A 27,828-nucleotide genomic window follows, 5' to 3' on the forward strand; every position below is an offset into this window, starting at 1 on the left:
AAGGCTCCTGTACTGAAGGCTGGAGAGGTAGCTCCATATATCCTTTAATGTGGGCCCTGGGTTCCATAGTCAGCAGTTGGAGTGCAGAGTGCAAGAGGGAAAGACCCATACCAGTGAGGGGGGCTCTAGAAGCCTGGGCACCCCATGCCCTTGCCCTGGCTGCTCCCTGGAGAAAGGTCCCAGTCCCTCCTATTTTCCCAGCCAGGAGTCCCGCTGGTTCCCACATTACCACATGAATGGGTCACAAGCCCCCCTGTCCACTTGAGCAAACAATTTGGCTAGCAAATTGACATAATTACTAAAGACTGGGAAGAAAGAAGCCCCCACCCCTCGGCCCCCCAGAGGGTGGCTCCTGCGGAGTTCCTCCGGGCTTTGTAGGCTGGGACGCTTGGGGCTGATTAGGGACCTTGTGGCCTTTTCAAGAGCCCTAAGTGATTGGTCCCCTTAATCTGATTACAATTTGCAGCGCCCCTCCAGCCGCCTCTGAAGGGCTGCTCTTGAGCACCCTGCTCGATCAGCCCTCAAGTACACACACACACACACACACACACACACACACACACACACACACACACACACACACACACGGCTGCCTATTTTTAAAGCGTCCTACATATACACTACACCAGGCCAGAGCAGCTGTGCAGACTCCTTCAGGCATAACTACTCATGGCCCACCCACCCCTCCTCCAGGTGGCCTCTTTAGCACCCAGGACCAGGCTGCAGGACTCCATCAAGGGCAGGCAGGCTGTCTCCCCAGCAGCTTTGTCTGGGCTCCTGGGTCTGGCTCTCAGGGGATTAGGCTCAGCGGGCAATATGGGCACAGGGCAGGCTGCTCCAGCCCCTCCCTGCCTGGGAACTCAGCTCTCAGCAGTCAATAGTCCCAGAACTCCACACCCAAGGGCAAGCTCTTAGCCCTTGGCCCAGCGACAATGGTGTCTTTCCCCATCCTTGCTGCAGCCTGTCGCCAGCCTCAGCCTGGCTCCAACCCCAGTGCTTCCGTCTCCAGGAAATAGGGCCTGTGGGCATATGTGGGTACCCTCCTGGGTGAACTTCACCTTGATGCAAACCGTCCTTGGGGGAACCCCAGCCTGGAAGCCCAAAAAAGAACAGTTCAGACCATTCTGAAAAGGTGTGGACTGAAGGCTGGGTCTGTCTGGATTCAGAGAACCTGGAACAAACAGAGGCCCAGGTCTCTCGGTCCAGGTTATCTTTAAGAACACTCATTCTTAGGAGACTGAGGCAGGCTAGATAGGGAACTCCAGGCCAATCAGAACTATTTAGTGAGACTTTCTCTCCTCACCCACCCCACCACAGTGACCTTGAGTAGGGTGTTATTGTCTCTGGGCCTCAGTTTCCCCACCAGTAAACCTAGAAGATTACAGCCACTCTCTCTGGGTTGCTGGGGAGTTCAATGACAGGGTGGGTGAGGGAGGTCTTGAGCATAGTGCCCAGTTTAGCACGCAGGGGAGGGAACTTGGGAGCACATCCATAGGACAATGTGATCCCCAGCCCTGGTGGACCTGCAAGCTCCCTGGGAACCTTTACAAGTCCGGTTTTCTGGTACAGTGCCCTAGCCTCCAGCGCTGTGTGATTCCTCATTCCTGTTCACATCACGTTAAGGCGACCTCCCTTCTAGAAAGCAGCTGGGCACCGCTTCCAAGGCAGCCTCCATGTTGCCCAAAGGCAGAAGCTTCTCAGTTGCTTGTCCCTGGTGCCCAAGTATTGTGATCAGGGGATGGGGTGAGGGGGAGGGCGTCACACCACAGCTCCCTCAAAGCCTGGCCCACCATTGGTGTCTATCAGTTTCGGAGATGGTTCACCGAGACCCGAGGTCTGGTCCTAGAAAAGATCCTGCTTCCCCTCCACACCCCGCCCCCCGCCAAGAATGGCCCGCCTCGTGAACCCCTGGCAGATCCTGCTCCTGTATCCTTCCCAGAAACCCTCCTCCGCTCCCTGCACCTTACCATCTATCTGTACTGCCACTCCCAGACCCCAAAACTGTCCCTTGAGACCTTTTCACACCTCACTCTTGCACCCCGCCAGCTGCACCCCATTTTTGTCCCCTCCCAGACTCTGCCTCTGCACCTCACCACCTGCGCCCCGCCCCTCCCACACCCCGCCCCTGCACCCCGCCCTGGCCCTGCAGGGACGGGCTGGGCGGAACCGCGCGGCCGTGGGGGAGGGGCCGGGCCGATCAGCTGGAATCAAAGCCGCCGCCCCCCTTCCCCCGCCCCCCGCAACCCGGTCCCCCTGCCGAGCTGCTGCGCACCTCCTCCTTTGTCACAATGTTTTTCAATCCGGTGAAGCAAACTGTCCAATTAGAGCCGGGGCCTCCGGCTTCCATCTTTGCCGACGTTTAATTAACATGCTCCTCTTGGCAGCTGCTGACAAGTTCCAGAAACAGGTTGTAAAGGGTTTTTGTCTTTACCCAGCATGGAAAATAAGGGGTGTTACATCGCATAACATGAATAGGTGGCACTTCAGCTTCCTCCTCTCCGCCCCCTCCTACTGCTCTGCAAAGGGGAACGGAGCCCTGAGTGTGCGTGCACTATCGTGTACGTGTGTGAGTGTGTGAATTGTCAGGGAGGCGGGGAGACCGTCCCCTTCTTCTCTTCACCCCTTCCTTCCCAAGAACCTTGGCTCCACAAAAGACCCGGGTTTCCTTGCTCTCTAGCCTGTACACTTTCCCTTCCCCTTTCTGCTACCTAAAGGCAAAGTCATTTTGATTCCTGTACACGGAGTTTTGCTCATGCTATCCTCTTGTAACTCCCTGGGCAACTCCTGGTGGTCCTCCACAATCCTACCAGGTCACCGCCACCTAGTCACAGACCGCATCTCGGTGGTCTACATGTCCGTTCCACACCTGGGAATTTAAGGACCTGAAACTTTCCCCATTGTACAGCAGGAGTGGGCAGGGCAGGCAAGGTGGGGTGGTGGGGGGGAATGGCTAGGGAAAGCCAACTGGGAGGGGACCCCTCCCTCCCTACTCCCCAGCCTGCTTGGGATGTACTCAGATCAAGCTAGTGGCTTCCCTCATTGGAGTGGACACTTAACATAAAGGAAGAGGGGTGCCTGGGGAAAGAATGCAGTCTAGGGCTGAGCTCCCGGGCCTCCCCAGGCTGAGTGAACTTTCTTGTAGAGCGAGTGGCCCTTTAGGCAAGAGTTAGGGTCAGACAGAAGGTCAGGTCTTCTGGGTGTGTATATATATATATATATATATATATATCACAGGGCCCTATCAGAGCATTGACACCCAGTCTACAAAGAATATCAACAGCATTTATTTACTACACAAAATAGAGTGGTCTGGGGTCCCTCAGAGCATGGGAGATATGGTTGGCAGGGGTGGGGGGTGGGGGGGAAAGGCCTGGGGGCTGGAAGTATCTAAGAAATGGTACCCCCAGAGAGGGTCAAGCCCATCCCTTCTACCCCACCCCAATCCCCCACCCCACCCCACCCCCACCCCAGCCACTCTCCTTGCTGCTTTTTGAAGGATATGAGCATCTTGACCCCAGGCAGGGGCAGACCTTTTGGCAGCTGACCCTGGCTTCAAGCTCACTTTGTTGGAATCTCCTCAATTCTCAGGCAAGCCCCCTGGGATGAAGGGGTGTGTGGCAGGTGCTGGGGCCAGGCCAGCAGGCCTTTCAGCTGCCCTGCTCCCAAGTTCCCAGCTAGGTCAGCCCAGCTCTTCCCAGAGCTAGGGAACAGTCTTGTAGAGCCTGTAGGGAGAGAGGGGGAGCAGCGGGTGTGTCCAATGGGAGCAGTGGCCCTGTCACAGCCTCCTGGCACCTTTTCTTTTTCTAGTTGAGGTGACTGCCACTAGCAAGGGCCACAGTCTGGCTTTGATCATCTCTAAAATCCTCTCTCCTGCCTTTTGCCCTGGACCCAGCTACTTCTAACCTCTGGTCTCTAAGTCTGTCAACTGTTTGTAAGACCAACGGTAATTGAAAGACCCCAGTTTTCTCACTTGTTAGCCACATGGCTTGAAGATCCTGTGCTTTAATTTCTCCATCTTTTAAAAAGAAAGAAAGAGAGGGAGCCGGGATGCAGCTCAGTTGGTAGAGTGCTTGCTCAGCATGCACAAAGCCCTGGGTTTGGAGACCAGCACTGTATAAATTGGATTTAGTGGTACATGCATGTAACTCTAGCACTTGGGAGGTAAGACAGGATGATCAGTAGTTCAAGGTCATTCCAGGCTACTTATTGAGGCAAACCCAGCGTGGGATATCTGAGATCCTGCCCTTAAAAAGGGGGGTGGGGGTGGCTGGTCATGGTGGCACACATCTGTAATCCCAGCACTTGGCGAGGAGGAGGGAGGACACTCAGTAGTTCCAGGCTAGCCTGGGATATGAACATGAGGGAAACAATTACCCTGCTTCATGGGAGCTTTCTCAAGGGTTGGATAGATACTGCATTACCCCATCGACACGTTCTGCCTTACATGGGAGGAGGAGGGAGGGCTTAGCCTGATCATAGACAAGAGCACTGAACCTTGATCTCTAGGCTGAAGAAGCTCTCCACGTCACAGAGGAGAAAGCAGCCACAAAGTCAAGTGTGTTCCTGGGTGTCCTTCTATACATCCCTCCAGTCTAGCCTGCCTGTTCCTGCGAGTTCTCGCCTTCAGTTCTTCATGCTTGCTCTTTGTTTCCTTGCTAAGGCAACTGGGCTTTGAGACCTGGGCCTCTGTTGGGAGAAGTAGACCACCCCTTCTTACAGGTAAGGCTTACCTGCTTCTCACCTGCCCTGGGAGTTTAGTGTACAAAGGATGCTGAAGGTGCTGGAGTTGCTAGGGATGCTGGAGGTGTTGGAGGGACTGGGGGAATCATGGACGGTGAAGGTACCAAGGGTACTGAGGTTATCATAGAAGTAGGGTGTTTGCGGGCGAGGTCCTCAGGAATGTAAACCGTGTTCGCTTCTTCATGAATCTGTGGGGAGAGAAAGCAACTTCCAGGGTTCAGTCACAGGCAGAGCCCTGTATGTTGGTTGGGATGAGCCAAAGCCTGTGAATGCTGTGTGGCCAGTGCCACCTTGTGGTCTTGTTGAAGATCACATGAACATTCCCTCAACAGCTTGCCCTTTACAATTGGCAGGGCACTGGCACTGTCCAGGGTGCTAGGGACCAAAGCGTCCTCACCACAAGAATAGCAGCTGGGTAAACAGGGGTGACAGAAGAGCTCAGATTGCATTGTAGACTGGAACAAGCAGCTTGGAGGGCTGGGAAAGCTGTGCCCATTTTTGAAAGATGAGCAGCATAGCGTGTCAGAAACCTTAGCTACATCTAAAAGTGGAAAAGGGGATGCAAAGACGGGAAATGGATCTGGGCAGTGAAGCAAGGGCAGGGGTGGGAGGGCAGCTCAGCCCTGCCTTCCCACAGATGCCTCACTCCTTTCCTCTGGGAAGCCCTCTCGCTGCCCAGGTGCACAGGGGTGCAGGGACAGCTTTCACTTCCAGCAATTTAGACTTTTGTTTTCTCTTGACCTAGTACTGCTGGGAGGAAGTATGAACTTGGCCTGACTTTCCATGGTCAGAACAAATGAGGATGGGCTGGAAGGGTGTCTCCATAGTGAAGCTCACTTGTTTCGCATTCACGAGGACTGGAGTTTGGATCCCAGAACCATGTAACGAGCCAGACATCTACCATGTGCCAGTAGCCCCAGTCCCAAGAGGAGTGGAGACAGGAGGATCACTGGGGCTTGTTGGCTTCCAGCCTAGCTGTGAGAATGTGAGCTTCAGGCTTAGGGAGAGACCCTGCCTCAAAGGAACAGGCAGAGAGTAACAGAGGAACCCAACGTGACTTTCTCTTTTAAAAAATTATTATTTTATTTTTATTTTATGTGCATTGTTGTTTTGCCTGCATGTATGTCTGTGTGAGGGTGTCAGACCTTGGAATTACAGGCAGCTGTGAGCTTCTGGATACTGGGAATTGAACCTGGGTCTTTTGGAAGAGCAGCCATGGCTCTTAATCGTTGAGCCATCTCTCCAGCCCCACTAACACCATTTTCTTTAATACATAGGAACATATAACTGTGTGGGCACACATGAGTGTACACGCAGAGATATACACATAGAGAGATAGATGAAGATAGACAGACACAGATGATGATGATAATGATGATGATGATAGATAGATATAGATAGATGATAGACAGGCAGATAGATAGATAGACAGACAGACAAGCAGACAGACAGACAGAAGCAACTCTTATGCATGGAGATGTGGGGGTTCATTAGTATTGTGCCCAGGTGTTTCTAATTGTGGTGTCTCAAATTATGTTTGCACAGACTCAAGTTAGGATGAACACGGTCATGCTCAAGAAAAGAAGTCTGCTAAAAATTTAACAGTATGAGGCAATCCATTTGCCAGATAGGAAAAGAGAAAAAGCAGGGTGAATAATCAAATCTCAACAGCATAAAAAAAAAACCTACACAGAGAAAAAAGCATGAGAGGAAACATACTGTAAGTATTAATGGTGTTTCAAAGAGGGTTGGTTTTTTTTTTTTTTTAACAATGTACGTGAGTGTGTGTAAGTGTGATTGTTTGTATGAGTGTGTGTGTGAGAGTGTAAGTTTGTGTGAGTGTGTGTGTATGCATGCATGTGTAGTCAGATTGAACCTTGTGCTTTGTGACTTGTGCTCTACCACTGAACTACAGCCTCAGCACCTTGTAAATATATTTCTAGACATGTTTCTTTAATTCCAGAGTTTCTGAATTGACCTTCTAGCAATTTTATAATTTAAAATAAGCAAATTGCCGGGTGTGGTGGCGCACGCCACTAATCCCAGCACTCAGGAGGCAGAGACAAGTGGATTGCTGTGAGTTTGAGGCCAGCCTGGTCTACAAAGTGAGTCCAAGACAGCCAAGGCTACACAGAGAAACCCTGTCTCAAAAAAAAAAAAAAAAACAGAAAAAACAATTAACAACAACAATAAAATAAGCAAATCAGGGTCAGTGGGTAGAGCCTCTTGCCATCAGGCTAGTGACCTGAGTTCCATCCCCAGATCCCACATGGTAAAAGGAAGCTGAGTCCTACAAAGTGTCTTTTGATATTCTCTGTCTCTCTGTCTCTGTTTGTCTCTGTCTGCCTATCTCTCTCTTCTCTTCTTCTTCTTCTTCTTCTTCTTCTTCTTCTTCTTCTTCTTCTCTCTCTCTCTCTCTCTCTCTCTCTCTCTCTCTCTCTCTCTCATCTGAAAGGAGCAGGTAAACATCTGCAATAATGGATTGAGGGTTATTGGGGAGAGAAACTCTGATGCCATGGGAGGCTCCAATTGGGAGGCATGCCTTTAAAGAAAATGTGTTCTGGGCCGGCAGGATGGCTCAGTGGGTAAAATCATTTGCTATCAAGCCTGATGATCTGAGTTCAGTTCCTGGCACCTACATGTTGGGAGAGAACTGATGCCTACAAGTTGTCCTCTGACTTCTACAGATGTCTCACACATACACATACACACACACATACACACATGTGTGCACACATGAGACAGAGAAAAAGTGAACGAGTGAGATACAGACAGACAGAGAGAAACAGTGATAGGCAGTTCTGCTGGGTTCTGATATTTTATTTCCTGGAGCACCTCTCAGGTTGGGTTTTGCACCAACAGGCTAAAAGTGGTGGGGTGTGGTAGAATCCCGCTTCTGAGCCAGAATCCCCTGGGAACCTGTCCTCCTGCAGCCCTTCTGAGTGAGGCCCCTCGGGCTGGCATCAGGTGGCAGTAAGATAAGGTGCTTACTATGGGTTCTATGGTTGGACACCACACTGAGGCCAAGGTGAGGGTGAGAACCACCTGGGGGAGATTTACAGAGCACTTACACGCCCAAGCCCTGCACCACCAGCCCAGTGAAACCCAAGCTGCAGGCTGGAAGCTCTGAGGAGCGCTAGTCCAGTGCTTCTCAACCTTCCCAATGCTGCGACCCTTTAATACAGTTCCTCGTGTTGTGGTGACCCCCTCCAACCATAACATTATTTTGTTGCTACTTCACGGCTGTCATTTTGCTATTGTTGTGGATCACAGTGTAAATATCTGAGATGCAGGATGTTTGATATGACATCCCTGTGAGAGGATTCTTTAACCCCGCCCCGCCCTGCCCCTAGAAAGGGTCGAGACCCACAGGCTGAGAACCACTCCTCTGTAGGCTTCCCAACTGACTCTCAGAGGCCAGGAAGAGTAACTAATGAGCCATCAGGCTAACAGAGAGGTTCTCGGATGAGGCCTCCATCAGAGTCACCCAGAAGGTTGTTTGTTAATACTTCTGGGTAGGTAATTTGCTGATTTGTTGTGGTTGTTGTTTAATATATATTTATTATGTGTACAGTCCTCTACCTCCAGGCCAGAAGAGGGCACCAGATCTCGTTATTATAGATGGTTGTGAGTCACCATGTGGTTGCTGGGAATTGAACTCAGGACCTTTGGAAGAGCGATCAATGTTCTTAACCTCTGAGCCATCTCTCCAGCCCCCTGTTTGTTTGTTTTAAGGATAAGGTCACCTATAGCATGCCAAGTTCACTGTATATCTAAGGATGACCTTGAACCTCTGACCCTCTTGCCTCAGCCCTCTCCCTAGGTTTGGAGTACAAGGTGACACTGACGCTGCTGGAGTTGGGGCTCAGACTTTGGAAGTTTAGTAGAATACACCTGCAGGCTGACACTCCAGATTCAGGCCCCATGGCAGGCTGCTTTGGTGACTCTACTCCCAGAGTGTGTAGGGGGAAAAAAAGGTATACACATTCCACTCAGGGTCCAGAGGCAAAATAAAGGAGGATAGGGAAGAGAGTCTTCAATTCACAGGTGACATCATGCCCTATATAGGTGAAGGAAAGGCGAGGGGTTCAGCTGCCCTTATGCAGACAGACTGGTCTCTAGAACTCACCTCCCAGTACACTGAGTCCTCAAAGCAGTTTTCGTCAGCAGCTTGTCCCCAGAATGGCAATTTCAAAATGAGTCCTAAAGAGATTGGAGGACACAGCAGTCAGAAACTATTTTTTCCTCATCCCAACTTTTGCCCTCAGCTGGACCAGCTCCTTCCTGACCCCACAGCTGACAACGCAGATATCGGGGATTCCAGGGGGACCCAGGTCCACCCTTCACACATGCTCTCGGGTCTCCCACTTAGTGGGTCTCCCACCAGGATCCCCATCTTTTTCTGGTCTAGCCAGTCTCACTCACCCACAATGATGCCGCCCACCAAGGCCATGGCCAAGCTCAGGAGGAGGCCAAATATCTGGGACCGGCCTTGCATTTTCTTAGTCCAGTCCGTCTTATAACCCCCGAAACCAGAGGAATGGACTATCCTAGGGGTAGAGACAGGAAGCAAGCAAAGGCCCCATGGAGAGGCCATGATTACTGCAACCTCACAGGTGTGCTCTTGAAAGCTTAGGCCTCTGCCTTCCTAACTAGCCGGTTCTTTTGTTGCATTCTTAGGGCAGGTCTGAGGGTTGTAGGGGGGAGAGGCCCATGAATGGTCTAGAGTGGAAAATGAAGAGGACGGTGATGCCTTTGTTCCCACAGGAAGAAGGCAAAGAGAAGGAAGGAGGAAAACCCACTCTCAAGCCTCCTCCACACTTACCCTGGTAGTCCGTACACATCGGGGGAGGAGTAGGCTGCTGTCACCGCACCCACGATGCTACCTATGATACCAGGGATGCCATGCAGGTTGTGAATGCCACATGTGTCCTGGATGCGTAGGCGGGATTCCAGGAACGGCTAGGGGGAAGAGGGAGGGAGGCACTGCTCAGGCGGTGGCTGTGGTGGGGGCATGGGGAGGCCATCAAAAACACAGAAACTCAGTGTTCCCTAATCTTTGCCCCCTCCCTCCATCTCTCCCTATTATCAGGAACATAACCTCCCCCCAACCTCCACCCCAGCACCAGTCCTAGGGGCCTCACCGATAGGTATGCAAATCCTAGGGTGGAGAAGGTGCCACAGCAGAAGCCCACAATGAGGGCGCCATAAGGTGTGATCATCATCTCTGCAGCTGTGCCCACGCCCACGCCACCTGCAAGCGTGGCATTCTGGATGTGCACCTGGGCAGGGCAGGCAAAGTGTGCAAACTCTCAGTTCTGTTCCAGGAGCGTGGTCTGTGCTCACACGCTGTGCAAAGTTGGAAGCTGGAAACAGCTCAGATTCAGCAAGCCAGGAACACGCAGAAGGGCTTAGCCTTGGCCCCAGCTGAGTACAGCTGCTTCGTATGCTCTGCAAGCAAGCCACCCACAACTTCCAGCAGGCCTGGACACGTTCTGTGTCCGTGAGTCAGTGTGCTGATGGACATACCCATGGGCTCTAACAACCCAAGTGCAAATTTTCCCCCCTCCATGTCTATCTGGGTGCAATGGGCATATCTGAGTATACAATGTGTCTGCAAAAGATATTTGTGGGCATCATGCATGGCCAGTTGCTACCAATGTTCCTAGTTGGCTGTGGCATGTGCTGTGCACCTGGTTCCTCTAAGTGTGTGGGCTAGGACAGCATTAAAAAGCCCAAGAATCCAAGCATGGTGGTGCAGCCCTTTAGTCCCAGCACTCGGGAGGCAGAGGCAGGAGGATCTCTGTGAATTCAAGGCCAGCCTGGTCTACAAAGTGAGCCCAGGACACCCAAGACTATAAGAGAAACTCTAGTCTTGAAAAAAACAAAACAAAACAAAACAACAAAACAACAACAACAACAAAAGCCCAAGAAACCAGTGATGACAGGAGGATGAAGGCCTGGCAGAGGGGACAGCCCCAACTCCTCTGTTAGGTAGGCCTGATGTGGCATGCAACTGACACTGGCCAGTAGCATTTCAGGCTGTGGGGAGGACAAGAACATTTGGCAAGGATGGCCCACTCTAAGCATCTAGGTTTGGGCATGCCAATCTAGAAGCAGACTGCCACAATGAGGTATAGGCTGAGCCTCGGCAGTCAGAATGATACCTCCCCACAAAAGCCGCAGCACTGCCACCCCCTGCCACCCCCCTGCTCACCATGTCCAGCCTGCCCTTCTTGTGTATGACACTGGACACTGCCACTGTGGATAGCACACTGGCCGCCAAGGAGAGGTAGGTGTTGAGGACTGCTCGGTGTTGGGCGTCTCCGTGGAAGGAAATGGCCGAATTGAAGCTGGGCCAGTATATCCACAGGAAGAGGGTGCCTGGGTCAGAACACACACACACCAGGGCCCAGGAGAGGAGAGGTGGTTAGGTCAGGCTCACATGCCCAAGCAGAGGCACTGCCTTTCAACTCCAGAGAAGCCGAGCTGCTTCTGATATCTGAGCATCACTCTCACTGGTGCTCCTTCTAGAAACATCCCCCCCCCACCCCTTTGCCTAACTCACCTAGCTCCCACTTGGCCTGCCATACCACTTCACGAAGCCTCCTCTGTCTCCCTGACCACTAAGACTGGCTACATGGCTCCTACTCTTGTAATGTCATATGGGAGAGTCTCTTCCCCTCTGAAGACAGATTAGCTGGTGGCACTATCATCTCTCAGTCTATGGGGTGACGGAAGGCAGGCCTGGGTCTGAGAAATGTCACCTGTTCTCTGAAATGAAGAGACATAAGGAGTGGGAATGCTCAGGTTGCCCTGGCCACAGCTACTTTTGGGGCATTCTAGGGAACACATAGGATGAGTGGCCAACTTCCTGAGGGACAACCCAGGACTCTACAAGTATCTACAGGCGACTTCACTCTGCCCTTTCTCCCCAGGAACCAGCAGCCAGCCATGATCGTGTGGCTCATGATCCTCACGCATCACAGCACACCTTCATGCATGTATAACTGTCCCCATCCATCTGCAGGGTGGTCCCTCACCCACCATGGCTGTTCTCATTCATGATGAGTGCTTCTCTCACCCCTCATGGTGGTGACCTTCACTCATCATGGCAGTCTTTCAACTCTGTGGCGTCACTCTTACCCATTCACAGCAGGTCTGACCAATCACAGCAGCTCTCATCTACTGGGGCAGCTCTCACTGATATAGCAGCTGTCCCCAGATGCCCCCGCCCCTACAGGGTGGCCCTCACCCACATGGGAGGTCTCACCCACCATGGCTGCCCTCACCAACGTGGCAGCTGTTAGTTCTCACCAATCATGGCAAAAAGGTCGGAATGGTACACTGAACTCTGTCTCTGCTTGCTCTGCTCCAGGTTTTTTCGGTAGAGGATCCAGGTCACTGTGAGCCCAAAGTAGGCGCCAAATGTGTGGATGGTCATAGAGCCCCCTGCATCCTTTGCCTGGAGTGCAAGGGGCCTGTCAGGGCCTGGCACCATTTTCTCCCTCCTTCCTCACAGTTCTCCCTACCCCCACCCCGCGACACACATGCACACGTGCTTAGCTGTCTATGACTCATCAGAACACAGAGCCTAGTTCCCTGACCTATATTTTTCTTCTGTGTGTGTGTGTGTGTGTGTGTGTGTATACATGTATGTGCATGTGTGTGTGCACGTGTTTGTTTGGTTGGTTGGTCTGTTTTTGTTTGTTTTGTCAATTTGATACATACAAGCTATAGAATCATCTGGGAAGAGGAACCTGAGAAAATACCTCCATCCAACTGACCGGTAGGCAAGTCTGCAGGGCATTTTGTTGACATAGCAGGGCCCAGCTGATTGGGGATAGTTGGTGCCAAGCTTGGGCAGGTGGTTCTAAAAGCAGGCTGAGCAAGCCATGGGAAGCAAGCCAGTAAGCAGCATCCCTCCATGGCCTCTGCTCCAGTCCCTGCTGCCAGGTTCCTGCCAGGACTGCCTTAGATAACGGACTGGGACGTGGAAGAATAAGCAAAATAAACCTTTTCCTCACCCCAGAAGTTGCTTTCTGTCATGGCATTTCATCACAGCAATAGAAACCGTATCTAAGACGGTTCCCACAGCATTCGACTGAGCAGAGGGAGGTACCCTGTACCCAGGCTGCTGGCCAGTCACCCAGATGCCAGGGCCCTTCCCATTTGCCCTCTGCTTGGCTTGGCTTGGTTAGCTCTCCTGGTGGGGCTTTGCGATTTGAGTAGCCCCCATTGGGGAAGCTTCTGAAGCACACTAGGCTGGCCGTGGCGCCCTCTGCTGGCTTGCCTAGCCTAGGAGATGAATCTTGAACACAGGACAGGCACATGAGTGCTTCTGATGGAGACAGGCCTGACTTAGAGGACAAGGACAGAGTCAAGCTTAGAGAGGACTGGAAGAAGGCCCACTCTGCCTAGATGCTGGGCAGCTATGTCAGGTAGACCTTGGGAGGGCATCGTGATTCCTAGCTTGTAGATGGAAACAAAACAAACAAAAAAAACCAAGCAAACCGTGATGCAGGAAGCTGAGTGACTTGTCGGGTTTCACATGGCCCCAGATCTCTCTCCCTTGATCCCTCTTTGTCTCCCCCCTCCCCCACCTTTGCTCACCTCTATGAGGTTCAGGAGGATGAATTCATTCACTGAGAAGAGGGTCACTTGGAAGAAGGTCATGATGAGCAGCTGGACTGGGCTGATCTTGCCTAGAACTGCCCCAAAGGCCACACAGGTAGATGCTACACAGAAGTCAGCTTCGATGATGCTGTAGAGAGACAGCGAGGAGCTGCAGCTGTAGCCAGAAATGAACTCCCCCCCCACCTCCCCCCCCCCCCGCCCCGGGCAACCATCCTCACCCCGCCTCTCCACCAAGCCTTCGGTCCTCTGTGTACTGTGGCTGGTGGCTTAACTTCCCTGAGCCTCAGTTTCGCTATCTGTGATTAACGAGCTCATCATGGTTAAAGCCATGCGTGCATAGTACCCAGCACAGCGGCAGTGGAGAGCCATGTCTCCCCTTGACAGCCCATGCCCAGTGGATGGACAGCTTATGCGCAGGGAACCGAGTGCTCTGGCCATTGTTGTTGAACAAGCCTTGTGTCTGGGGTGAAACCCTGCCTTCTGTCGTCTGCTTGCCTTTCTCCCAGAACTTCCTCTTATTACCTCTGCTTGCCAAAAGGCCTCCTTCCCCGGTTTCTCCAATGTGGCCCCTGCTCCAGACTCTGAGTCTTCACTCCAGGCTCACTTGTCCCTCCCACTGTGAGTCCTTCCTGTCACTTTACCCACAAGCCAGGGTCAGTGTCCACAGAAGAGACAAAGGGGCCTTCTCGCAGGAAGTAAAGATCTCGAGTGGTACTGGGCATGCCGGGGCAGGAAGGGCTGACAGAAAGGATAAGGCAAAAGGAGGCACACGAGCTCCCCTTGATTCTGAACCGCACAGGCCCAGCCACGCCAGCAGAGGGATCATGGCGAGGTGGGCATCTGCTGCAGCTCCCAAACCACCTGCACCTACAGGGGACCCTGCTTCTGTCTGTCCACTACATGCTTTGCCTGGAGTATTGTCCCCTGCCAGCAGCAAGGCTATCCAGCATTCTCAGGCAGACCCTCAGTGTGGATCGGGTTGCTTCCTCAAGGCTGTTGAACCTCGAGGCATCTTCCTCGTGTGCAGGGGTGTGGGTATAACACCAAATCACAGTGAAACAATTGGATCGAGGGCCAGTTTGCAGAGCGAAGGCAGGACCTCTCCGGAGAATCTTTACAGAGTGTCCCTCCGCTGCCAGCCTTGTGTGTCACTGCGTCCGCTGGGTCTGGCTGAAAGGGGCTACTATGTTGAACCATCCCAACTACAAAAGGTGGCTGCCCTTATCACCTCCACTTCACAGGTATGAGAGGCAGGCTCATGGAGGCCCAGTGACTCCAGCTGTCTTCCAAGCAGCCACCTGATGGCGGTGCCCCTTTAGGAGGGAGGAAGGGTGAGAACGGAAGAGCTGGGAGAACACATCAACGCCTGGGAGGTGGGCCTGGGTGCCATACCATAGGATGTCAGGAAGGCCTGAGAGACAACAGAACAGAAGACGCAGACCCTCACCTCTGAGCCCATGAGGCGACAACAGGCTCATTCCAGCCTTGGACTCCAGATATCAGCTCCAGGTCAGGAGCTGGAATCTAATTCCACAAAGCCGACTTGCCCAAACTCTATTTATCAAGTGCTTGCTGAATACCTAGTTCACCTCAAACTTGCTAACTCAGAGTTTGTCTTTTGAGAAATAAAATATTTTTATTTATTTACTTAAATTTTTTAAGTTTGTTTTTCGAGACAGGTTTTCTCTGTATTAGTTGTGGCTGTCCTGGACTCTCCTTGTAGACCAGGCTGGCCTCGAACTCACCGAGATCCGCTTACCTCTGCCTCCAAGTACTTTTTCGTGTGTCACAGCCATTCTGCCATGGAGGCTAACTAGATACATATAGCACGTCTATTCATACTTTAGGCCTGTGGTATTGAGAAGTGCATTTTGCACTTCAGGGAGATATGCATGTCATAGGTTTTGTTCATTTTGTCTAGCTGAATGCTTTTCCTGTTTCTTTTATGTGTCACTAAGTGGCTCGAGTAACTGGTCTTTTCTTTTACACGTGTTTAAAGTTTCAAACATCTAGCTGATAACACTTGGCTGGTGCTTTCCTTGTGACAGCGAGTGGGGCATTTGAGTGAGAAATGTCCCCCATACACTCAGTCCTTGGAACAACTGGTCTTCAGTTGGTGGCCATGTCTGGGGAAGTTAGGAGGTGTGGCCTAATGGAGGAAAAGCGGAAGATGGAGGGACACATCTCGCTGGTGGGGGGAGGGGAGCCAGGCTTTGAGTGCATTTGGGCACCACCCTCCTTCCATGCAGAGAAGTAACTGATACAGCAGAGATCTGCCCTTTGCGAGTGTTTTTCTATCAGTTTGCTCCTAATTGCAGGCTTGACAACAGACTAAGGAATTCGCAGTGCCAATGACGGCTTGCTCAGGCAGAGGCAGGTGGATCGCTGTGAGTTTGAGGCCAGCCTGGTTTACAAAGCAAGTCCAGGATAGCCAAGGCTACACAGAGAAAACCTATCTCAAAAATAAAACAAAACAAAACAAAAACAAAACCACCACTCCCCAAAAAGAACTTGCCCCCCCTTAAACCAAACTTCTCTTATGTCTGCATAAGGAGGAGGGCATCTGAGCTGACTGAGGGAAGAGCCTGCCGAAACCTACAACTTGGCCCAGCCTGGGAGAGAGCCTTCATTATTTTTCCCCACACAGCATCAACAGCTGCAATTCCAGAGGCCACAATGTGATAGAACAGCTTGGCCTGGTTTTTGTTTGGTTGGTTGGTAGGTTTTTGTTCTTTTGTTTTGTTTTGTTTTGTTTTTCGAGACAGGGTTTCTCTGTATGTACTCACTTTGTAGCTCAGGCTAGCCTAGAATCCAGGGATCTGCTCTGCCTGTTGGAATTAAAGGTGTGTGCCACCGCTGCCTGGCTGGCTTGCTTGTTTTTTTTTTTTGTTGTTGTTGTTGTTTGTTTGTTTTTGTTTTTTTGACAAATTGGTTTGGCAGAATTTATCTTCCAATCTGCTACTACTGCTGGTGTGGTGAGTTGGGGCAGCCCAGGGAAGGCAGCTTCCCAGAAGAGGAGAGTGAGGTATCTGGTGGGGAAGGGCTGGTGACTCATCAAGCTGAGAAGTTGTTATTTAGAAGGCTGGAGGTGGGATAAAAGGTTGGTACCCTACCCTGGGATGCAAGCTCAGAAGGCTACACTGGGAGCCTGCACACACACACACACACACACACACACACACACACACACACACACACACGCCTTCACCGCTCCTCCTGCCTAAGGGAGAGGTGGAGTGCAAGACCTCCATTGAGTTGAGTTCCCCATTTCTGTGCCTTCTTAGCAAGGAGCCTTCTGATGCTGGCTTAGGAAGCTGGCCCTGCCTCCTGGGTCCCTGGGGTTGTATTGCCTCAGAGAGAGACCCTCCCAAGGTACCTGAATAACTCTACTACCACCCTCCTGGAGAGTTGCTGATGAGAAAACTGTGGGTGGAGCATCTGCCACCAGACTAAAGTGTCCTGAAGGACAAACCACCTAAGCCCACCCAGTCGCCCTCTCCTGTCCCAATCCACTCCCTTTCTCCTCTCTCTCCATCCTCAACCTGTCCCATCACCTGTCCCTTACAGCACCCTCACTACTATGCTTCTAGGTCCAGACTTCTGAGCCATATCCAGGTTTTCTTTCCCACGCACCGCCCCATCCAGACCCCGCCCCTGCCCCTGAGCCCTACCCGCCCCGAGGACCCACCCCCATCAAGTTGCCCCGCCTCCAGCCCACCTGCGCCCCATCCCCTCCAGGGCCCGCCCCTCGGCTACTCCCGGGCTCACTTCTCCACGCCCAGGACAATGATGCCATCTTCAAACTTTTGGAACCAGCCCTGCATGAGCAGAGCCCATTGGATGCCGAAAGCTGCCAGCAGGAAGTTGAAGCCTACAGCGCTGAACCCGTAGCGCTGCAGGAAGGTCATGAGGAAGCCGAAGCCCACGAAGACCATGGCGTGCACGTCCTGGAAGCCTGCCGGGAGAGCTCAGTTGAAGGTCTCTGCCGCCTAGAGAAGGTCCACCAGGGCTTTAAGTCTGACAGGCCAGCGTCACCTAGGATGGCTCCTATATTTCCAGACACTGTGACAGAACCTGGAGCCCTGCCCGCCCCCATCCAAGGTCCCTTATTCCTTGCAACCAGACTACAGCTGGCTGGCAGAACCACCACCTCCATTTTAAGGTTCTCTGGAGACAGCCGGGGGACTTGGGGTGTGTCTCCAGGCTAGACCACTGGGTTGTAGGGCCAAAAGATGCCTGAGAGCACCCTTGGGAGATGACAATTTTCTTGTTTCGCCCTCCATTCAGATAGCACTGCTGGTCCACACGGATGGCCAACTGAGCATTTTGGTTGGCTTATACTCCCCCACCCCACCCCCACCTCGCTCCCTCCCTCCGTGCGGGTTGTGGAATCCAGGGCCTTCATTCATATGTTTTACCACTGAGGTTCTTCCTCAGGCCCTGAGCATTTGAATTTGAGGCCAAGTTATACTCGGGGTCTGGGGGTGGTGGTGGTGTGCAGAGTCTAGAACACAGATCACCTGAGGCAATATAGTCTCGCCCTCTCCACAGTAACCTTTTCCTCCGGGCAGAAGAATCAATGCTGATCTGAATAAGCATGGCCGTGACAGGCCAAACATAGTTGCACAGAGCAGAGCTACTCATGTCTGCGTTCTCCCGACCCCCCTCCCCCAAATGCAGTTCCTCCAGCCATGCAGCAGGAGAGAATGGAACACCAATGTTCCATCGTCTGGATGGATGGCTGCTCCCAAACACGCTTGGGGCTCAACACCTTTTTTTTTCCCCCTCCATTTTCACATTTCTATTTCTTTCTTTCTTTTTTTTTTTTTTTTTAGATTTATTTATTTATAATGTATACGGTGTTTTGCTTGCATATATGTCTGCACACCAGAAGAGGGCACTCATTATAGATCTCATTATAGATGGTTGTGAGCCACCGTGTGGTTGCTGGGAATTGAACCTTTGGAAGGTTCTTTGGACCTTTGGAAGAGCAGGCAGTGCTCTTAACCTCTGAGCCATCTTTCCAGTCCTCCCCCCCCCCCTCTTTTTTTTTGGTTTTTTAAGACAGGGTTTCTCTGTGTAGCCTTGGTTGTCTGACACTCACTTTGTAGACCAGGCTGGCCTCAAACTCACAGCGATCCACCTGCCTCTGCCTCCTGAGTGCTGGGATTAAAGGCGTGCACCACCACACCCGGCCTTAAACACCTTTTGTAATGCCGCCTTACAGATGTTGCAGAGGTTAAATACAGATGTGTGTATGTAAAGTTCTTGGCCTAATGTGTGCCCATAAAAGGTGGTCCAATTGGGTATGTATGTATGTATGTATGTATTTATTTATTATTACTCAAGCATTGGTTCTATTTCCAAGTTTGTCCAGACTAACTCACAGTGACCCCTGCAAGCCACCTCCACACTCGGAATCTCAGATTTCTAATAAAACTAAAAGAAATGGGCTAGAAGGATTTGGGGTGGACTAGAATGGCCTAAACTATTCTCCCAGCACTAATATTGCTTGCTTTTAGAGACCAAGAAAACAAGATAAGGAGCTGGGCGTGGCAGTGCACGCCTTTGGGAGGCAAAGGCAGGCAGAGCTCTGTGAGTTCGAGGCCAGCTTGGTCTACAGAGTGAGTTCCAGGTCCGCCAGAGCTACATAATGAGATCCTGTCTTAAAAACAACAACAAAACAAAACCCACACAAGCTGTAGAGGAATGTTAATTCAGAACATGGCTGTTCTGGCAACAGATCACATCCAAAGATCTTCTAGGTCTGCGGGATCTAGCTGAAATGAATACCTTTAATCAAGGAGACAGAGGCAAACAGATCTGAGTTCAAGGCCAGCCTGGCATAGAGTATCAGGAAAAGAAAAGCATAGGTCCAGGCATCGTGGTACATATCTTTAATCCAAATCAAAGGGAAAGCTAGTTGTAGAAGGAAGCACCCTTAGTTGAAACTGATGTTCAATTGAGTGGCAGAAAAGGAGATGATGAATCAGAGAAAACTTGACAGAATAGGATAAGCCCAACTTTCATGAGAAGAGAGAGAAAAGGGAAGCTACTTGAGAGGCAGTTTTTCAGAGAGAGGAGGGAGGTTTTACTCAGGTGAAGACGGAACAAGCCAGAAAATGAGAAGAAGCCAGAAGATTAGAGCAGCTTGCTGAGTTAGTTTGAGGCCAAGCAGAGCAATTCTGGGCCAAGAGAGAAGCCAGGTTAAATAAGTCAGCTGGGAGAAGAGTTTGAGCCAGAACAGCTGAGTTGAACCAGCCAGCCTAGAGCTCAGAAAGATCAAGCAAGGGTGAAGTCATTAAGCAGTCAGTCTTAGAGGCTAAAACATTCTAGGCCAGGGTTAGATTGTATGGAGGTTAGAAGCTTCCAGGACTAGGCCTAGGCTAACAGAAGTAAGTCTCCCAATTAATAATTGAGCCAGGAGAATAGAAGTTAATTTTACAAAACACACACACACACACACACACACACACACACACACACACACACCACAAATTAAAAAACCCAGACATGTGAAAACCTAATAGAAATATAAGACACAAAGGAACTGTGAATGGCATGGGATACCAAGCGCCAGACAAAAGGGCTCCCATTGGCCTCATCTGGGCAATTTAAGCACCAAAAATAATGGTTTCTCATAATAAGTTACAGCCATTTAGATACAGGAATTCTCGAGTCCATGCTGACAATAAATTTACAAAAAAACCCGACAGGGTAGCAAAGAGGGCTCTTGCCTGCAGTCTGGTGCTGAGGACTCTGCTTAAAATCAGCATTAGAAAAACCATCGCTTTCACAGCAACGAGTCAATTGAGTGATGCTAAACGCAGAGGGAAATTCCAAGAAGAGCAGGGCTTTTGCACCGCCTTAAAGATTCTGCCAATAAATGACTCATTGGTCTCCAGGGAAGAACAAACCATTGTAATTGTACAGAGGAAAAATTAGGTTACATAAAGAGTGAGGGAATCAAAATTAACATGCCGAATGGCAGCAGAAGGACAGTGCGTGCCTCCAGATGGGACATCCCCCCAGAGGGTGCTCTCCCTGATACTGCAGGGCCAAATTTAATAATGAAAAAGCAACAGCACACAAAACAAGGAGTCTGTTGCTAAAAGGGGTTGAGGCTGAGGTAGGGCACCGTGGTGCTTGTCTGTCTTGGGGGTCTAGGGCAGGAGGATTGCAAATCTGAGGCCAGCTTGTGCTGCATAGTAAGACCTTGACTCAAAATCAAAACAAAACAAAGCAAAGCAAAGCGGTAGTGTCCTCTTGAAAATTAACCAAGAAAAGCCTTGCTTGGTTTTTTTCTGTTTGTTTGTATTTTTACTGTTCCAGATTAAAAGAGATGGCAGTTACACCCAATACCTACGTCTGCACTGGATTTGGCAGAGAAAGTATGGAGGCAGCTAAAAAGATTATTGGGTCAGCTGAAAGAATTAGGTACGGATGGTGAATTAAGGTACTTCACCCACAGGCCGGTGTGGTGGCGCACGCCTGTAATCCCAGCACTGGGGAGGCAGAGGCAGGCGGATCACTGTGAGTTCCAGGCCAGCCTGATCTACAAAAGTGAGTCCAGGACATCCAGGACTATTACACAGAGAAATTCTGTCTCAAAAAAACAAAACAAAACAAAACAAAAAACAACAACAACAAAAAAACTTTAAAAAAAAAAAGGTACCTCACCCACATGGACATATGAAGTCTAATATGCCAGAGTGTGCCAGGGAGGAAGGCTATGAGGGATGTGACTGACCCTCCAAGTGTGTGCGTGCATGTGCGTGCGTGCGTGCGTGCGTGCGTGCGTGCGTGTGTGCGTGTGTGTGTGTGTGTGTGTGTAGCTGGAGACAGAACAATTCCTGAACCTGAGTTAAAGTGTACATAGCATAATGTGTCTCTCTGTGTTCCATTTCAGCAGCTTTTGTAAATTTGAAATTATTTCCAAAGGCTGAGAACGAGAAAGAAAAGGCAGCTCCTGGGGCCTGCCAGGCCGCCTTGTCTTCTTTACACTGTCTCCGTTTCTGGTTTCTACTCTCCCTTCTGTGTGCCAGCTGCACTAACCTTCCTTCAATTCCCATCACACTACAGGCGCTTTGCGATGGTGCTACTTCCCTGACTGAAAGGCCGCTGCAGAACTGGCCTGCAAACATCTCTTCCCCTATATCTCAGCCCAAAGCGACACGCCCTCATGGAGAGCACCTTTAAAAAAAAAAAAAAAAAAAAAGGAAAAAAAATTATGACATGGTTTCAGTAGCTCTGGCTGTCCTGAAACTCATGTAGACCAGGCTGACATCAAACTCACAGGATTCACCTGCTTCTGCCTCCCGAGTGCTGGGATGAAAGGCTTATGGCACTAGGCCCAACTGTGACCACCTACTTTAAGGCAGGCTGTCCCCTCGTTTCCTTCCCTGTCCTATTACATGAAGTTGTATGTTGGTTTGTCTAACCTACTAGACTCCACAGCTCTAGGAAGACAGGCTATGCCTGTGTTGGCCACCAGGATATTCTGAGTGCCTAAGGGAGAGCCCTCCATGATATTTTCAAGAATACAACTTAGCAGGGCAATGGTGGCGCACACCTTTAATGCCAGCACTCAGGAGCCAGTTGGATCTCTGAGTTCGAGGCCAGCCTGGTCTACAGAGTGAGTTCCAGGACAGCCAGGGTTACACAGAGAAATCCTTCTCTTCTCCCCTCCCTCAAAGGAACCTTTGCTGGGTGGTGATGGCGCACGCCTTTAATCTCAACACCTGGGAGACAGAGGCAGGCAGATCTCTTGAGATTGAGGCTAGCTTGCCTGGTCTACAGAGTTCCAGGACAGCCAGGAACTACACAGTTTCTCCCCCCCTCCCCATCTGCTCCCCTCAAAAAAGTACAGCATACTGGCTTCTCTTCCAGGGGACCAGAGTTCAACTCCTGGAACCCAAATGATAGGTCACAATCAATCACCTGTGACTCCAGTTCCTAAGGCTCTAACACCCTCTGGTCTCTACAGGCAAGTGGTACATAGACATACATGAGTGAAAACACCCCCTAATTCCCAACCCCACAAATGATATTGTATTTAATTTTTAAATAGTATGTAATCAGCTGGGCATGGTGGCGCACGTCTTTAATCCCAGCACCTGGGAAGCAGAGGCAGGCGGATTGCTGTGAGTTCCAGGCCAGTCCAGCCTGGTCTACAAAGTGAGTCCAGGACAGTCAAGGCTACACAGAGAAACCCTGTCTTGAAAAACCAAAAAAAAAAAAAGTATGTTCTCATTGCTTTTGTAGTTAGTCAGCTGGACACAGTCCAGGAGCTATCAGGTGACGTTACAGCACAGTGGCCCAAAGGCCCTCTTCCTCTAACACCCACACACAGGGCTGATGGGCCCTAGAGGCCCTGCAGTCTGACAAGAGAGCGGTGGATGAAGTCTTTGTTGCACTGATCTTGACCTTCACCTCTGCTATCTGTCCAGATCTGTCTCCCACCCCACCCTGCTCCAGGGCTTCCCTGAGGCCCAGACCAGTGCCTTCGGCCTCTCTCTCAGCTAGCAGGCCCTGAACAGGAGTGAGAGGCCTCTTTGCTCATCCAAGCACAGATGGATATAAGAAAGCTGACATTTTCTACCCCATGTACCTCTCAGGATGATGCTCTGAGTCCCCTTCAAGGTTTCTAGTCTATTCTGCTCTGCTGAGCTCACAAGAGCAAAAACATCCTGGCGGGGGTTTCTAAGTGTGTGTGTATTTCACGTTATCATGTCCCATGTGGTTGTGGTGAAAAAGGAGAGAATATACGTGAAGCAACGCAAAAGATCTTGTGGTTATCCTGGGAAGAGCCAATGAGGGACAGACTAGAAGAACTCCATGAAAAGAGAGAGAGAGAGAGAGAGAGGGAGAGAGAGAGAGAGAGAGAGAGAGAGGCTGTGTTCAGATGACAGTCTCCTAAGCAGGGAGGAGAGCTAGGTGACACCAAGACTGTTTTTTGCTTTTTGTTTTTCTTCGAACAGGGTATCTCTGTATTAGCCTTGGCTGTCCTGGACTTGCTTTGTAGTCCAGGCTGGCCTGGAACTCACAGTGATTCGCCTGCCTCTGCCTCCCGAAACACGAAGACTGCGCCACTGACAAACTCAGAGCCAATGGGAGTGAAGGGGCAGCTGGGGGAACGTTATGTGCTGGGTGTCATCTTGGCTGTGGTGAGCCTCAGACAACCAGCCACGGAGGAGGTGGGGCCTGAAGCCCGACCACATGCCACCCAGCAGAATGCTGGCCCACTGTATGTGGGGGGAGAAACAGATCAAGTACTCGTGTGCCTTGGAGCTAGAGGACAAAAGGGGAACACTGAGGGAGCCCCCGGGAGAAAATGTCCTGTCATTAAGCGGGGCCTATCAAGAAGGGGGCCCCCCCAGACTGTGGCGGCATGGAAAAGCCATGCTGACGAGGAAGAGCAGAAGGGCATCAGGCACACCTACACATTGTCGCTGCCTTTAGTCTCCCTCTGTCCCAAGTGCAGGCACAAGAAATCCTGGCTTTTCCTGTCTTTCTTCCCCCATCTATGCTCTCTCACCTCAGCCCCTTGGGTGCCCTGGCCCTCTCTGGCCCGAGATGTAGCTTCCTCTCCTTGGGCACATGCCCTTCCTCTTTCCCTGCCAAGTTGGTCCTGAGTTAGCACCGAAACCACCTGTCCATCAAATCCTGTCGCCTAAGGTTCGGCGCTAACTGAAGAGGTTTAGCAGCAATCATGTGGAAGTTTGGTCTGTGTGGCTTTGTCCAAGGCATGTCCTCTGTGTAGTACAAACAGCCCAAGAAGTTCTGTGGGAAGCCCCATCAAAGTCCCGGCACAGGCCGCCGCCCATATTTGAGCAGGTGGTCCCCACCCCACCCCCCACCCCCGTCAAGAGTGACCAGGGGCAGGAGACCTTGCTGCTGATAAGTGGAAGTTGGTCCTCTGCCCTTCACAGTTTAGGGAAACTCAATCCCACGCTCCAATGCGGCAGATCAACACACTAGCGGCCAACTATGTTAATTTCCACTAGAGGGCGCCACTACCTAGCTGTTCTCACTTCCACTCCCAGTCGCCTCGACTTCTCTTTGACTCCTCGGATGAGCCTGTTCCCCGACCCTGACACCCACAAAGTAGTCAACCAAAGTTTACCACTCGGGGGTGGGGGGGGGGGACAATTGACTGAAGCTCCTATCCTGACCTCTACTCTACCAGTACACTAAGGGTGGTAGGCACTGGGCCTCTCCTGCCATTTCCTGGAGGCACATTTCCAGCTAGCTCTGCGTCAGTCTTCTGTGGGGGACTGTGGCCAAGGATCCCGATTTTGAGCCCTCTTGAGTCTTGATGCTGTCCTGCTCTGGAACCCAGAGATGTCCAGCAGGCTCCACTAATACCTTCACCCTGCATAGGTCCTGATCACTGCCAGCCAAGAATTAGAAGGACCACATGGGCTGCCCTGTCCCACACCCTTGGGAATTAATTACCTGCAGAAACCAGGGCCTGGAGACCCACCTAGCCAGGAAGCCTCACATTCCTCCCGTAGCTCCTAACCACAGTTCACCATGATCTAGGGAGCTGTGGAACAGAGTCAGATCCCAGGGTGGCAACCTGGGCTCCTGGTTTCTTATTGGGTGGCCTGTGTGAGACACGTCTGTGGTCTCATCTGTGAAATGGGGCTGGGGGAGGGGGAGGCAGGAGCCATGTCTTCCCCTGAGGGTTGACAGTGATGACTGAGATGAGATCCTATGCTTGGTTGGAGGTGCTTGTCCCATCGTAGTACTTCCTGTCCTTGCCAAGGAACACTGAGGCCAAGGTTATTTCACACTTCCTGCTTCTGTGCACACTCCCCCATATCTCTTGGAGTTGGCGACAAGGGCAACTGGGGGAAAGCATCCTTGGTGGTTGGGGTTCCCTTCTCAATCAGCATGTTCCCCCCTTTCCTTTCAGGCCATCATGAGCCTCTCACCCCACTTCCCAGCTTCCTTCTCAGAGGACCCTCGGCCAACTTGGCCCCTCCTCAGCAACTGATACTTGCCACTGTCAGAAATCGACTGCCTGCTCCGAGCACCAGGCTCAGCACCACTGGTCTTGGGTGTTATGAGATGCAGGGCTCTCATATAAATCCCAATAAATCTAGGAGTCCTTGCGGACCAGAGACCCATGATGTACAACTTGTTAGTTCAGAGTGACCACAAACCCTAGTTCCATGGGACAGTCTGGATTTATGTCTCGGTCCCAACCCACTGCTGCCAGCATCCCTGGGTCACCCTGTAGATAAATGCTTATGGAGTGGTGCAAAAGAAGACAGGAGGCCAAGTGTGGAGGGACAGGATAGGAGTTGGGGGCACTGAGGACTGTGTCCTTTCTAAGGGGCATGCGGTCCTATAGCGTTCCACTGTGGGGTTCCGATGCTACAGATATCCTTGGAAATGAAGCCTTGGCCTCACACTTTCCCACCAGGGCTGGCTCTGGTGCCCAGATGGGACCGAGACAGAGCTGCAGATGAAACGGAACAAGTCAAGAGTGAATCCTAAGCTTGCTTGCTTTCCTATTTGCCTGCCAATCTCCCACCCAGAAGAGGAAAGTTTGGCAGCCTGAAGAGTGAATTCGCACCCTAGGTTCTGAAGCTACAGGCCTCATGGGGGCCCTTTATTTCCAGATATGGAAAATGTCCCGCTGCCACTTACACAAGCTGCGGCGGAGGGTGGGGGGACGACGAAGGTTGATATGGGTAGCTGTTGGGAGAGAAAAGCTTCAGGGTCCCTTCAAAATCCAATGGCCTGTGACCACATGAGTGCCAACTGTTAGAAGAGTTGTCACTGGCAGCTAGTGGATAAAGTAGACCCAGAAAGCACAGGGGCATTGCCAGAGTCCTGGGCTGGAAGTTGAAGGTTAGACTGCCTGGAGTGACCTTGGGCTGCTTTTGTTTTGTTTTTTTGTTTTTTGAGACAGGGTTTCTCTGTGTATATCCCTGGCTGTCCTGGATTCACTTTGTAGACCAGGCTGGCCTCGAACTCACAGTGATCCACTTGCCTCTGTCTTCCGAGTGCTGGGATTAAAGGCATGCGCCACCGCGCCCAGCCTTGGGCTGCTTTTAAACTCTCAGAGGTGCCTAAAGCCTTAAGGTGCTGTGTTCAGTGGTCTTGTAATCAATTGCTATTATAAAGTAAGGATTAAACTCCTAGGACTGTGCCTCACACACCCCCCCCCCCGCCTCCCCTGTCCAGTGGATCCCACCGTCATCACCCCAATCAGTAGAGAAGGAAGTTAGGGTTCCTTGTGGCTGACATCTGCCTACACCGCCTACCGCAAAGCAGCAGAGCCATGTTAGAAAACAGGTCTGTCATTCCAGGGCCATATTCTTCTTTGTAGTCCCACCGCTCCCAGAGTTTCTCTGTGTAACAGCCTTGGCTGTCCTGGACCTGCTTTGTAGAGACCAGGCTGGCCTGAAACTCACAGAGATCTGCCTGCCTCTGCCTCTCCGAGTGCTGGGACTACAAGCATGGGCCACTGAGCCCAGCATGTAGTCTTCTTCTTTTTCTTTAAATGTGTGTGAGTACTTTGCCTGCATGCATGTCTGTGCACCTGTGTGCCTAGTGCCCAACAAGGGCAGAAGAGATCATCTGATTCCCTGGAACTAGAGTTATACAGATGGCCAGCATGTAAGTGCTAGGAATCAACCGCTGGTCCTCTGGAAAAGTAGCCAATACTATTAAATGTTGATATATCTCTCCAGCCCTTACAGACATCTTCTTAATCATAGCTCCCAGGGTAGGGGAGGGTGTCCAGTAGCTTTTTCTCCAAACCCTGGGACCTCCTAGACCAATACCAGCTCTGGTCCCACACACCTGCCTCCATATCAGAAGTGGAAGGCAAGCATGTAATCCTTATGATCTCTGTCTGACATAGGACCTATCTCTATTTGAAGTGTATGGGAGTCAGGTCACCAGCTGGTTGGGTGATGAAGGTGAATTCTGGCTTTTGAGGACACCAAGTAGGACAGGGATATAGGAGGCGTCTGATGGCGGCGAGAGATGAAAGTTAAATAAAAAGAAACAACCCAAACCAACCAAAGAACAGTAACAAAGATACCAGACTTTCAAAGTGTGTGCTCATCTGATCATTTCTCCAGGGACTGGCTGAGGCCCCTCCCTCTCCATACTGTTTCAGAGGCAGAGGCAGACCTAATGTGGAGTGCAGCCAGGCAGCCCCCGCTAGCTGGGGGCCACCTTGGAGACTCTTCAAGGTGAGTCTGCGGGCTATAGGACTTACTCGGGTAGCGATAGTAAAACTCATTCTCGAGGTCGCTGGAGATGTTCTTGCGCTTCTTCTCCAACCACCAGCTGGCATCCGCCTGGACGTCGTAGCGCACGAACACGCCGAAGAGAACCACCATGATCACCTGCAGGATCAGGCAGGTGATGGGCAGCCGCCAGCGGAGGTTGGTGTTCCAAGCCATGCTCCCGCACTGCCCGCAG

The 27,828-nt window shown here is 51.3% G+C and overlaps 1 protein-coding gene across 1 annotated transcript; it reads right to left on the reverse strand.

Annotated features, from left to right (window-relative positions):
- Nucleotides 1-3,547: 3,547 nt before the first annotated feature.
- Rhcg (Rh family C glycoprotein) lies at nucleotides 3,548-27,828 on the reverse strand. Its single transcript, XM_051148761.1, has 11 exons — nucleotides 27,623-27,828; nucleotides 17,146-17,332; nucleotides 13,354-13,504; nucleotides 12,058-12,205; nucleotides 10,958-11,124; nucleotides 9,885-10,022; nucleotides 9,566-9,702; nucleotides 9,166-9,290; nucleotides 8,870-8,943; nucleotides 4,731-4,928; nucleotides 3,548-3,722 (listed from the first exon to the last, which is right to left on the reverse strand). Exons 1-10 carry the CDS (start codon nucleotides 27,807-27,809, stop codon nucleotides 4,755-4,757), a joined length of 1,488 nt encoding a protein of 495 aa, XP_051004718.1. The 5' UTR covers nucleotides 27,810-27,828; the 3' UTR covers nucleotides 3,548-3,722; nucleotides 4,731-4,754.

This window comes from Acomys russatus, chromosome 7 (genome assembly GCF_903995435.1).
Source record: "Acomys russatus chromosome 7, mAcoRus1.1, whole genome shotgun sequence".
Lineage (NCBI taxonomy): Eukaryota > Metazoa > Chordata > Mammalia > Rodentia > Muridae > Acomys > Acomys russatus.

Excerpts from the sequence above, each read along its gene's own strand:
- Rhcg (XM_051148761.1), bottom strand. The coding sequence starts at position 27,809 with ATGGCTTGGAACACCAACCTCCGCTGGCGGCTGCCCATCACCTGCCTG. Across the intron at positions 13,505-17,145 it reads ATTGTCCTGGGCGTGGAGAA|CATCATCGAAGCTGACTTCT; the intron begins GTGAGCCCGGGA and ends GTCTCTCTACAG. Across the intron at positions 4,929-8,869 it reads AGGACTCAGTGTACTGGGAG|ATTCATGAAGAAGCGAACAC; the intron begins GTGAGTTCTAGA and ends CTCTCCCCACAG.